The sequence below is a fragment of the Aegilops tauschii genome, chromosome 4, assembly GCF_002575655.3.
Source record: "Aegilops tauschii subsp. strangulata cultivar AL8/78 chromosome 4, Aet v6.0, whole genome shotgun sequence".
Taxonomy (NCBI): domain Eukaryota; kingdom Viridiplantae; phylum Streptophyta; class Magnoliopsida; order Poales; family Poaceae; genus Aegilops; species Aegilops tauschii.
In genome coordinates, this window is record NC_053038.3 from 347,681,873 (window position 1) to 347,694,927 (window position 13,055).

General features: G+C 50.4%; 1 protein-coding gene across 2 annotated transcripts; it reads left to right on the top strand.

The window, feature by feature from the left end:
• The first annotated feature begins 6,783 nt into the window (after positions 1 to 6,783).
• LOC109786436 (lipid phosphate phosphatase gamma) lies at positions 6,784 to 11,761 on the top strand. 2 transcript variants are annotated; one of them, XM_020345001.4, is made up of 3 exons: positions 6,784 to 7,399; positions 8,160 to 8,370; positions 11,429 to 11,761. In XM_020345001.4, exons 1-2 carry the CDS (start codon positions 6,923 to 6,925, stop codon positions 8,364 to 8,366), a joined length of 684 nt encoding a protein of 227 aa, XP_020200590.1. In that variant the 5' UTR covers positions 6,784 to 6,922; the 3' UTR covers positions 8,367 to 8,370; positions 11,429 to 11,761. The 2 variants fall into 2 exon arrangements, with proteins under 2 accessions (XP_020200590.1, XP_020200591.1); XM_020345002.4 differs by having other exon boundaries at positions 6,787 to 7,399; positions 11,434 to 11,761.
• Positions 11,762 to 13,055: the final 1,294 nt, after the last annotated feature.

Sequence of the window (13,055 nt, forward strand, 5' to 3'; positions counted from 1 at the left end):
TGCCTCCTTCTCATGACCTCATTGGACGCGTTTTGATCCATCGTGAGCCGGAAGGACTGCGCCTGAATCAACTAGGTTTGGGCGTCGAGAGCCGCCCTCTCCGCAGCCATCCTGATCCCTTCCGCTGCCAGATCCTCTTTGGCTTTCACTAGATCTAACTTTAACTGCGCCACCTCCGCATCATGCTGAGCCTGATCCGCCGGGTCAACCGCGGCGGTCAACAGGGCCGTCATCTTGTCCGTGAGATCCATCAGCACCTGAGCCGGCGAAGGCACCGGGTTTCCCGCTCCAGTAGCAAGGTTCTGAACAGGCTGCGCACCGGCCATGAAGACTCCAACCTGACTTGGCGGCTCAAACGGGTCCGGAATACTATCACCATCGGAACAACCCATGAGCCTGCCATCTTGAAGTTGATACAACGAGTTTGACTCATCTGTGGATGACTCACCGTCAGAGCCGGCGGCCGTCTCATCACCAGATCCAGATCTATCAGAGAGCCCTCCATGGATACATCCCACAAAAGCATGCTTTAAGGCAGGCAGGGCCCGGGCAGGTCGTGCACGCTGAGCCGTCTCGATGAGATCGGTGCAGAGATCCGGCTCAGGGCCCGGCTCACCAATCTTGCTAATGAAAACATGAATTCCGCCGAAGGAGACCCGGTACCCGTACTCAATTGAGCCGGCGTCAGGGCCCCAGTTTGCATCGTCGATGTAGAGCTTGCCGCGATGACTCTTGGTCATCCGGCCCACAGCGTATCCCTTGAGCCCTTCGAAGCTGCCCTTCGAAGCTGCCCTTCGAAGCTGCCCTTCAAGAACTCAAATCCACCGTGCGCTGGCCCCACGGTGGGCGCCAACTGTCGTGGAATTGTCACGGCAGATGTCCTCAAGCTAGGACTTAGTCATGGAGCCATCGCCGCTAGGAAGCTTGAAGGGGTTAACGGGACAAAGAACACAAGGGTTTATACTGGTTCGGCCCCTTACGGTGAAGGTAAAAGCCTACGTCCAGTTGAGGTGGTATTGATTAGGGTTTCGATGACCAGGGAGCTTAACTGGTATGCCTGGCTCTCGATGAGATCTTTCTTGCCCCTAAACCGCTACCGGGTCGTCCCTTTATATAGGGAGGCTAACGCCTAGCAGCTCTCAGAGTCCCGGCCGGCTCATAAGAGTGTCCGGCTCGGACTCTCAACTATTCTTGCCTTACACTACAAGTTCTACCTATAATGATGGTTGTAACTACGCGCCTTAAGCCATATCCGGGTCTTAAGCCCATCTTTGGCCCACCGTCTTCAAGCTTGTCGCCGGGCTTCTGGCGATGACCATTATGAGTAACCCAGCCCCTTCTGGCGGGTGACTCTAAGGTCTATATCCTCAACAGTCGGGGCGGCGGTGGACGCGTCCGGCTCCGCCCGGACGTGTCCGATGGCGGAGAGGGAGCGGGTCTAGGGTTTCGTCTGCGTTCGTTTTTCGGGAGGTTCACATATAAATAGGCAAGTAACATACCGATGAAAAAGTGAACAACGTATGTTGTTATGCGGTTTGATCGATAAAGATCTTCGTAGAATATGTAGGAACCAATATGAGCATCCAGGTTCCGCTATTGGTTATTGAACGGAGATGAGTCTTGGTCATGTCTACATAGTTCTCGAACCCATAGGGTCCGCACGCTTAACGTTCTGTGACGATCGGTATTATGAGTTTATGTGTTTTGATGTACCGAAGGTTGTTCGGAGTCCCAGATGTGATCACGGACATGACGAGGAGTCTCGAAATGGTAGAGACATAAAGATCGATATATTGGATGGCTATGTTTGGACATCGGAATGGTTCCGGGTGAGTTCGAGCATTTACCGGAGTACCGGAGGGTTACCGAAACCCCCCCGGGAGTCAATGGGCCTTAATGGGCCATAGTAGAAAGGAGGAGGAGGTGGCCAAGGTGGGGGCGCCCCCCCGTCCCAAGCCCAATCCGAATTGGGAGGGGGGCCGGCCCCCCTTTCCTTCTCTTCTTCTCCCCCTTCCTTCCCTTGGGCGCGCCTAGGAGGCCGGCCCTCTCCCCCTCCTCCAATCCTTTATATACGGGGGAGGGGGCACCCCATAGACACACAAGTTTATCATGGATCTCTTAGCCGTGTGCGGTGCCCCCTCCACCATAATCCACCTCGGTCATATCGTTGCAGTGCTTAGGCGAAGCCCTGCGCCGGTAGCTTCACCATCACCGTCATCACGCCGTCGTGCTGACGAAGCTCTCCCTCGACACTCAGCTGGATCGAGAGTTCGCGGGACATCACCGAGCCGTACGTGTGCATATCGCGGAGGTGCCGTACTTTCGGTACCAGGATCGGTCGATCGTGAAGACGTACGACTACATCAACCGCGTTGTCATAACGCTTCCGCTTACGGTCTACGAAGGTATGTGGACTACACTCTCCCCTCTCGTTGCTATGCATCACCATGATCTTGCGTGAGCGTAGGAATTTTTTTGAAATTACCGCGTTCCCCAACAATGATGGCCCCCTCCGGGATCCTCCTCGATGGCCTCCGGTGATGATGGCCCCCTCCAGCAGGGTGCCAGAGAGGTCCTAGATTGGTTTTTCATGGCTATAGAGGCTTGCGGCGGTGGAACTCCCGATCTAGGTTTATTTCTGGGGGGGTTTGGTATTTATAGGAATTTTTGGCATCAGTCTCACGTCAAGGGGGTCCACGAGGCAGCGACAAGGTCGGAGCACCCTCCTGGGGGGTAGGGCGCGCCCCCCTACCTTGTCGTCGCCTCGGGACTCTTCTGGTCCAACTCTTGTGCTTTGGGGTTCTCTTTTGGTCCATAAAAAATCGCCGTAAATTTCCAGCCCATTTTGAGAACTTTTATTTCTGCACAAAAAACGACACCACGGTAGTTCTGCTGAAAACAACGCCAGTCTAGGTTAGTTCTAATCACATCATACCAAAACCATATAAAATTGTTGTAAACATGGCATGCATACTTCATAAATTATAGATACGTCGGAGACGTATCATAAAACATGATGGAACTTTCTCTCCATGATACGGTACTTACGAACTTGGAGGTAGGGCAAACGGAGGCTCGAGGGGCCCACAAGCTCAGGTGGCACGCACTAGGGCGTGCCACCTGAGCTTGTGGCTCTGTGGTGGCCCCCCTCTAGTAGATCTTTTCGACAATAATTTTTATACATTCTAGAAAAATTCTCTGTAAAATTTCAGCCCAATCCAAGAACCTTTATTTTTGCACAAAAACAACACCAAGGTAGTTGTACTGACAGTGTCAGTCTGGGTTAGTTCCATTCAAATCATGCAAATTAGAGTCCAAAACAAGAGAATAAGTGTTTGGAAAAGTAGATACGTTTGAGACGTATCAGTGCAGCAAGGTGGCCCAATCCTTTTATTGCAAAGGACAAGTTGGGCGTACTTCTTATAATGAGCTAAGCGTTCTCGAGGACACATGGGAATCTCATGTAGTTAACTTCATCATGATTCGTTAATTCACGTTCACTACTTTAATAAATTGTTATGTGGGTGGACCTGTGTTAGGGTGCCATTCTTACTTGAACAAACAACCCACTTATGATTACCCCCTCTCGCAAGCATTCACAACTACGAGAGAAGAATTAAGATAAATCTAACCATAGCATGAAACATATGGATCCGAATCAGCCCCTTACGGAATAGTGCATAAACTGGGGTTTAACCTTCTGTCACTCTCGCAACCCATCATCTACTCAGTAATCCCACAATGCCTTCCCCTAGGCCCAAGCATAGTTATGTGTCATGTAGTGGACGCTCACACGACACCACTACAGGAAGAACAACATAGCACATCATCAAAATATTGAACAAAAACTAACTTCACATGATTACTTATAATAAGACTTCTCCCATGTCCTCAAGAACAAATGAAACTACTCACAAATAATATTGATGTTCATGATCAGAGGAGAATAATATATGATTAACAATCTGAACATATGATCTTCCACCAAATAAACCAACTAGCATCAACTACAAGATGTAATAAACACTATTAGCGAACCCCAGGTACCAATCTGAGGTTTTGGGCAAAGATTGAATACAAGAGATGAACTAGGGTTTAGATATGAGATGGTGCTGGTGAAGATGTTGATGGAGATGAGTCCTCCCACGATGAGAGGAACGTTGGTGGTGACGATGGCTCGATTTCCCCCTCTCGGAGGGAAGTATCCTTGGCAGAATCGCTCCACCGGAGAGCAAAAGTGCTCCTGCCCAGGTTTCACCTCAAGACGGCGGAGCTTCGTCCCGAAAGTCTTCCTCTTATTTATTTTTCTATGGCAATTGGCTTCATATAGGAGAAGATGAGCCTCGGAGGCTTGCTGGTGGTCGCACAAGCTCAAGTGACGCACCCTAGGCTCGCTGGTGGGCCCCCTCAGGGATCTTTTTCTTCCAGTATTTTTTATATATTCCAAAAATAAATCTCCCATAAAAGTTTAGGTCATCTGGAGCTCCGGAGAATAGCTATCTCTGTTGTAGCTCTTTTCAGGTCCAGAATTCCAGCTGCCGGCAATCTCCCTCTTGTGATAGAACTTGCAATTTAAGAGAGAAAGCGCATTAGAATAGCACTTAAAAGTGAAATATAACTTAAAAATATAAATAACAATAGAAAAACATGATGCAAAATGGATGTATCACTAACTACCTGCACTTCCCCCGAATCCGTTGTAGATGAACGTGGCAGGACATGATAGAATCCCCTCCCTCGCTGGTGTGCCCACTTCGACCAGATATTGACCGCAAAGGCGCACCTAAAATTAGGGTTTCAGATGAGTTTATGGGAAAGGGGTCCCGAAGGGCTTGAATAAGGTGGGCGGGTCATGATTGAAGAGCTTACTAAGAAATGCGAGCAATGCCACGATGTCATTGGTCTCTCTTCGATGGCAGAAGAATCTAGATCATCGGGGCGGGAGCTCTACATGCAGTTGGTTGGGCCTTGAGGGACAATGCGGGCGGAGGAAAGACTATTGGTGTCGTGGCGGACGTTCAACGTTGTCATCCGTAGTTCACCGCAGGAGTCAGAGCCTGTGATGCGGGCAGGCTGCGGCGATGGCTAGTCTTTGGGAGGTGGGAGGTGTTGCTCGAGGTAGTGTGCGGTCTGCCATTCACAAATGAGAGAGAGAACAGACCCGACCTGTCATATGTTGCCTCGGCCTTACCTGTTATAAGCTACCTCAGTTGCCTCGGCCCCACCTGTCATAATTTACCTCGGCCCCACCTGTCAGGATTTAACGCGTCACCACTATGGGGAGAAAGAGAGAGTGGCCCAACCCCACCTGCCAGGATATAACGCGCCCCGCTCGCCAGGAGGTAATGGTTAAAGGCTTTTACTGGACGACCGTGCTCCGTTTGGGCTTTTGTGAGTAGGGGGTGAAGGAGGGAGGAGAAAAGTGAGCAATGTTAGATGACTGGGGTAAAACTGAGCACAACTAAGCAATCAAGGGCATGAAAATAGAAAACCCTCACTTTATACCTCTTGATGACGCCGATAAACCTTTTTGGACTCTTGAAGCTTATAGGATTTATCCTACTATATCCTTTTACAACAAAATCAAATGGGGGTGGGGTTTCTACCCCTGGTCGGGACAAATTTGGAAAAATAATTGTTCCACAAAGATATATTGTGTTTGTTTAGTTGATGGTTCATATCAAAATCCTTACAAGAGACAATTTGAGTAAAAGAGAACACTTTGCTGATTTAACTTGTCTCTTTTATAATGAGTATGAATATTGCCGATCACTTGCTTTTTGGGTTCATTATTGCAAGACATGTTTTGAAAGATATTGCTGAAGCTTTTCACTTTTATCTCTCTTGACAATATAAATGAATTATCTTTTTTGTGGGATAGAGATAATAAGAAATATGTTATAGTTATGGCTTGTGTCGCCTTCATCTAGAGCTTATGGGCTATGATAAATGATTTGTGTTTCATGGAGCTGTGTGGAAAGAAATCTGAATTCTTCTGAGTAGAGTAAGTGTGCTCCTTTATAGATGGATGATTATATGCTTGGATTCTCAATCAAAAATAATGAAAGACTGCCTGCTACTGCAGGATTGAAGAAGAGGAGAGCTCCTAAGGATCGTCTGGTGATGAAGAATGATGTGGGTGCAGGGATTGATCAACAGAACTTCTATCCAAGAGGCCATTCTAGCTGATGCTGATGATTATGTAATAGATAGCTTTTGTTGCTGAATTTCCTTTGCTCATGTTGTTAGTTGTCTGAGCCTGAGTGTTGTAAAGAGTCGTGTGTTTTGCTTGCCATGTTTTAAATAAAAATAAGGCAGGAGAAAACCCCTTTCTCAAAAAAAATTAGACAATGCTTAGTTGGATGTGCTTTTTTTTACGGGTAGTTGGATGTGCTTTCGTGTTTTTATAGGTGTAAGTTTTCTCCATGCGGAAGAAAAAAAGACCCGCTGAAAATGGCACCTTTTTTTGAGCATCAATACAGACACAAGCGCTCATATATACGCGCATACACTCACCCCTATGAACGCACACACGTACACCCTACCCGTATGAGCACCTCCGAGAGACTAAGCCGGCATATCATCTTGAGATTTAAATCCTGAAATAAATCCAGGAATAATGCGAGCACCAGGATTTGAACCCTGATGGGTTATACCACTGTCCACCTAACCATCTTAACCACAGTTTGATTCGCGCTGAAAATGGCGCCTGAACCAACTCAATCTGGATCATCAGATTCATCCGTAGCTCTAGGCTTCTCCTTGTACCGCACCCCCACGCGTCCACCGTCCACGCCCCACTTCTTCTGGCACGCGCACGCGTCTTCACGCCCCGCCCGAAAAGCGCAACGCGCAGATCCCCTATACGCGATACCCCAATCGAAGAAGAGAGGAAAAAGAAAGCGAGCTCTGCGGCGGAGCCATGTCCGGGGCCGGGGAGTACCGGGAGATGGCCGCGTCGGTGCCGCCGGCGCTCAAGGCCATCACGCTCACCCACGTCCGCTACCACCGGGGCGACAGGGTCGGCCTCTTCCTCGCGTGGGTCTCCCTAATCCCCGTCTTCATCAGCCTCGGCGGCTTCATCTCCCACTTCATGTTCCGCCGCGAGCTGCAGGGCATCTGCTTCGCCTTGGGGCTCCTCGTCTCGCAGGTCCTCAACGAGCTCATCAAGCACTCCGTCGCGCAGTCCCGCCCGGCCTCGTGCGAGCTGCTCGAGACCTGCGACTCCCACGGATGGCCGTCCAGCCACGCGCAGTACACCTTCTTCTTCGCCACGTACCTCTCGCTCTTCGTGCTCCGGAGGTCGCCGGCGAGCCGCGTCATGGCCGCCTTCTCATGGCCTCTCGCGTTCCTCACCATGCTCTCCAGGGTGTATCTCGGCTACCACACCGTCCCGCAGGTCAGAGCCCCTGAATTTCGGATCCGATCTGCGCGGACGCGATGGGATTTTGATTATTGATTGATGCACTTTTAGCCAACGATTGGGCATTACAGTCAGATAATTTAAGACTTCTTCGAAATGCAGGATTTGCAAAACACTGGGATACTAATTGATATCCTACAGGAATCGAAAGAATAAAAAAAGTGATCTAACCTTTCTATGAATCAATCATATGGGATTGGGTGGAAAGCAATACATACGATTTTTGGCGCTTTCATTCCTTTGATCCGAAGGGCCTTCATAGGGAAAGTTTGTATGGTTGAAACCATAGGGATTATTCACATAGGAATTTGCGTATCTGTTTGCATTTGAATTTCAATTGGTTGAAATCCATCAATTGAATCATTCGGATCTAAAACTCAAGAATATTTCTTTGAAAACACAAAAATTACAGCTAAAGCGCTATCCTTATGGCCTCAATAGGTGAATGAAATTCATATGGTTAATCTGTTGGACCTATCTGTTTGCATATGAATTTGAACCATAGGACAATTACATTTTGGATGGATATGTACTTGAAAGTTGGGTATCCTCTCTTCATAGTATACTTGTTCCTGAATCAGCAGTGTGATTCGGCTTAATGGCATCATCCTTGAGAAAAGTTGGTGGTCTCCCTGCATACCTGCTTGTTTGGAACATTGTTGGTTTTATTGCTTTTATAAATGTCATGACTGCCACTAAAAAACTGACATATATTTCAATTTGATGGGTTCATTAGGTTTTCGCGGGAGCAGTAGTCGGCCTTGTATTTGGTGCTATCTGGTACTGGTTCGCCAACACCATTCTTGCTCAATACTTCCCAATGATTGAGGAGAGCGCAATTGGGAGGTGGTTTTATATCAAGGATACTTCACATATTCAAGATGTGCTCAAGTTTGAGTATGATAATGCAAGGGCGGCAAGGAAGAAAGTTGCTACTGATTGAGGATGTAAGCCACAGCATCTCTTAACTTTTTGATCATCTGGCACATCTTGCTCTGACATGAATAACCATATCTCTACATCACAAGTACTCTGTTCTGCTCTTACATGAAGTATAAGCTGTCATCATCCATTAAAATGTGCTTCAGATTAGCAGTTTACAAATAGCATATGTAATTAAGTTAGATGCATATCATTTTACCTAATTATTTTTATGGAAGGGTTTTAGGTTCTTTGTGATATGACTACCTCATAATTCCCACATATCAACTTCTTTACCGAAAAAGGCTTTCGCCCCGCTTTATATATAAAGCAATGACCGACCACAGCTCAGATACAAACGCACACCACCACAACCCACGCACACACCCAAGGCTGGATACATAGGCACTGAGCGCAGCAACACTACCCCTAGTACTACAAGAGCAACCGGAGTCCTCAACCGTGGACACGCCAACGCGAAGAGAAGAAGCCGCATATGACGAACCGTGTGCTCCAAAGCGGCGCCTTCAAGAAGGTTACGACACCAGAGCGCCGTCACCACCCGACCCAAGGATCAGAGTTTCCCCTGGAGCAACACGACGGGCAATGAGAGCCGCGACGACGCCTTCAAGAAGGGAGCGAGCTTCGCCGCCGCCAGTCCGTCCGAAGATCGAACAGGTTTTCACCCCGGCCAACACTCACCACCACCGGACGCCACATCCCATTGACCACGCCGCCCACACGGCCATGACCACCGGGCAGCACCTAACCACGGGCTCTGCCCAAGAGCACCACGGAGCCACCACCAGGGCCGCCGCCCTGGCATCCAAGACCTGGACACCACCTCACTCGAGACCCACCGCTACCCCAACCAAAGATACGAGCGGAAAGGAACCGCCTTTCGCACCCCTGGGCTGCCCCCAACGCCGAAACCCAGAGGCCGGCCAAAATTGGCCTCCATCGACCCGTCCTGCAGCCGGGCGCGAGACGAGCACGGTCCTGCTGCCGAGCGCGAGACGAGCATGGTCCTGCTGCCGGGCGCGAGACGAGGTCGGTCCTGCTGCCGGGCGCGAGACGAGGTCGGTCCTGCTGCCGGGCGCGAGACGAGGTCGGTCCTGCTGCCGAGCGCGAGATGAGCGATGGACCGAAGTCGGGGGAAGGCCGAACCTTCGACGGAGGTAGCAACCAGTCGACGAGGAGAGGGCCGAAGGTCAAAACGGGCCGCCTAGAGACAAGCCGACGCCGGAAAGCCAGCCGCCGCCCCAGTCGACCCGCCGAGCTGTTGTGGAGCCGGCACGACGAAGCCACCACGCCGCCGCCGCCCACAGCTGGGACCGCAGCCGCGCCGGGCCGGGGCCCCAAACCCGCGCCGCCGGCCAGAGAAGAGGCGAAATCCGGCCGACACGCAACACCACCACAGCCACCATGCCGACGACGACGAGCGCATCAGCCGCCGCGCGCCGCCGGCAGGCCCTTGCCGCTCCCGGCCCGCGCCGCGAGCAGCCGCCACCGCGCAGATCTGGCGTGCCATCCCCGCCGCCGCAGCAACCACCGCACGCCCCGCCACCAACCACGCCGCCCGAAGCCTGACAGGAACACCGGAGCCCACCACGACCCCGTGCGCCGCCGCGCCGCGCCCAGGATGGAGGGGCAGCGCCGCGCCAACCCTAGCCACCATGGGAACGTGAGGGCCCCGCCGCCGCCGGCTCCAGTCGGGCTTTGCCCGTCCGAGCCCCGGGGCGGCGGCGGGGGAGGGAGGGGAGGGGGCTAGAGGCGCCGGATTTGGAGGCCCCCGGTCGCCGCGCGGGGGCGACACAGGAGGGAGCAGAGGGAGGAGAGGGCGAGTCGTACTTGGGATGTTTTGATCACCGTCTGGGTCCTCTCTTTCCGTCTTCACATATCAACTTCTTTCTCCAGGAGATAAAATCACCTGACCTACTCACATTATCTGCAAAGTTCAAAAAGGCACTAGGCATAAATTGTTCGTTTTGGGACCTACTTGCGCCTAGCTCGCTTATGCGCTGCTTAGGCGCGCGCCTAAGTATCCCGTACAATACTGTACTGACACCATACGGACAAGCCAGCAGGACATAGCTGGGATCGCTGGGGAAGTAGTTTTCAGCTGGGAAAACATAGGAATGTCAATACATAGCTCTCCATGTAGCAGATTATAGCCATGTGCCCATCTATATACAACTAAAATGTAAATTGGAGTGGGATATAATCATTGAACAGATAAATACCTTGTCAGTATATCGCTCTCATAGCCATGTGCTCACGTATATACTAATAGCAGATTATAGCCATACATAGCTAATAGCACAAGCACATCACAAATACACAACACAATAGCACAGCACAAGTGCACCACACATTAGCACAGCCAACAACAGCAGCTAGCAGCTAGTGGCACCAAATTTGAGTAGCAGTAGCTGGCCAGCCAGCGACAGAGCATGACCAGCAACAGAGGGGGCAGCACCAGCAGTGAGCAGCAGCAAAATAGCAGCACCAACAGCAAACCAAGACAAAAGAGGAGAGGGAGGCACCGAGGCAGATAGCTCAAAGGGGGAGACAGGGAGGGCTCGGGGTTTGCCTGCCTGAAAAGAAGAAGAGCACGAGGAGGGGCGCGAGATCCGTGGCGGGGCAAGGTCGGCGTCCAGCAGCCGGCGGCGTGAGGAGGGTGCGAGACGAAGGAGTTCCGACCGAGGCGAGGACGAGCTTCAGATCCGTGGCAGCGCGAGGAAGGCCCGGCGACGCAAGGAGAGGAGAGCCAAGGTTAACCCTAACACGAGCCATAATTTTGGGCTTTTGGCTCTCGTCCCGCGCCTGCCTGCCTTGCCTTCTAATTCCTGCTGACCCCCTTCCCGCCGTTCTGCGCCATTACACGTGATTTCTGGCATTCCGCGCGCCTAATCGTGCTTCAGCAGGAAAGGTGCTCAGCCTAGTCATGCGTTTCCGAGCGCACATGGCCAAAGCGAGGCGTTATGCCAGCACCTTGTGCGTAGGCATGCATAAGCGCATGATTAATAGTGCCTTTTTGAACTTTGATTATCTGTCAAACCGTTGCTTATGTTCTTACTTCAGTGCAGGTTTCTGCTCATGGATTATATGGTTGGTCTATCTCAGGGAGGGTAAGAACTTGTGTGGCATGGCAAGATGTTTGCTTCGTTGAAGCTGCACGCGAACCCATGTACTCCTAGCTGGACTTTTATTAGAAGAGAAGCCCATTGGAGTTGTGGTGTTTTTTTTGCTTTTCCTGGCCATAAGCCATTGTTCTTTTTAACCCCAGACCCTTGTATTCATTTGGCGATGAGTTGATTTTCGTTTACATTTGGACAAAGACCACAGCTTTTTTGTACTCGACTGAATTATATCTGTGCCATATATTGTTCATATAGATGGTGTATTTTTTGTTTACATGGGCAATGGGTGTGGTGTCCGCTGTAATCTTCACCAATGGGCGGTGTGTTAACATCCAAAGTTCCTCCCCTCCCGATGTTTATGGGCCAGTTATTTTGGTTTATTCCGGGAGAATCGGCCCCCTCCCCAGCTTCTCCTATAATCTTCAACTCCCATCCGATTGCTAATCCTAGTTAGGGTCTAATTTGTTAGGATTGTAAATGAATGGGGGTTGAAGATTCTTGGAGAATTGGCCAAAAAAAAACTGGCCCAAGTTATATCTGCTACCGAAAGTTGGATAAACTTGCCTGCAAGTGTCACTGAAATATGCCAGCAAACTTTTTTTTTTTTGAACCATGAACCGTGGAACCATTGTTCTATTATAACTTTCATAATAAAGCTATTTACAAGTAAAGTACAGGCCAAAAACAGACCAACGCCTGTTCTAGGAAAATTCATGGCAGTATTAATACAAATTTATCTCAATCCACTGTCTGAAAACATCTCTATGCTTGCTTATGACCATGCCACGTAGTATAAGCTTGGCGTCACTTGCGCCTTTTTTTCCGAGAAAACACGAAGGACCTTTGCGTTTCATTCCATTGAAAAGAGAGAGTTTAAGGTTACAACCCTCGTAGGAGGCTAGGAGGCAGAGTTACAGGCATTGAACAGGTACGCACGTCCCAGGTTGAGGGCAAGACTACTCTAAGCCCAACGGCGCCTACCGTATCCCAAAGTCTGGCCTCTTCCTTGATTCTACCAACTAGGGCGTGAACTGAAGGGCGCTCGTCATTCAAGATGCAGTCGTTCCTGTGCTTTCAAATCATCCAGGACTTGAGGAGCATCGCGGATGCTAGCCCTCATCGGCTTGGGCGTGACTTGTCTGCCGCCGTGCCACCAGTCCAGAAGGGTGACTTCATTGTCCGGAGGCCTGCAGGTCATGCGCATCTATGAGAGGATCTCAAACCAGACGTGGCCCAAAAAGGGGCAAATGAGCAATTAACTGGGTAATTCTTTTCTGCTTAATTAATCGATGAGGCAAATCTTTTACGTTCTGAAAAAAAAAGGCAACTGAGAAGAATACGGCGCATCATCTCAGGCTCCGAGCGAGGCGGCCTACCGTCCAGCATCGATCCAAGCTAACGAGCCAGTGAAAGAATTTTACTTCACTTTTGGGGGCGCCTAACTCTTCCAGATAAGCTTCTAGGTGCTGAATGGTCCAATCGTGGAAGGAAGGCATGTAGGCAGATTTGGTAATGTAAGTGCCAAAAGCGTTCCACATCCACACAATCCGGTCGGGCACGTCGGAGAG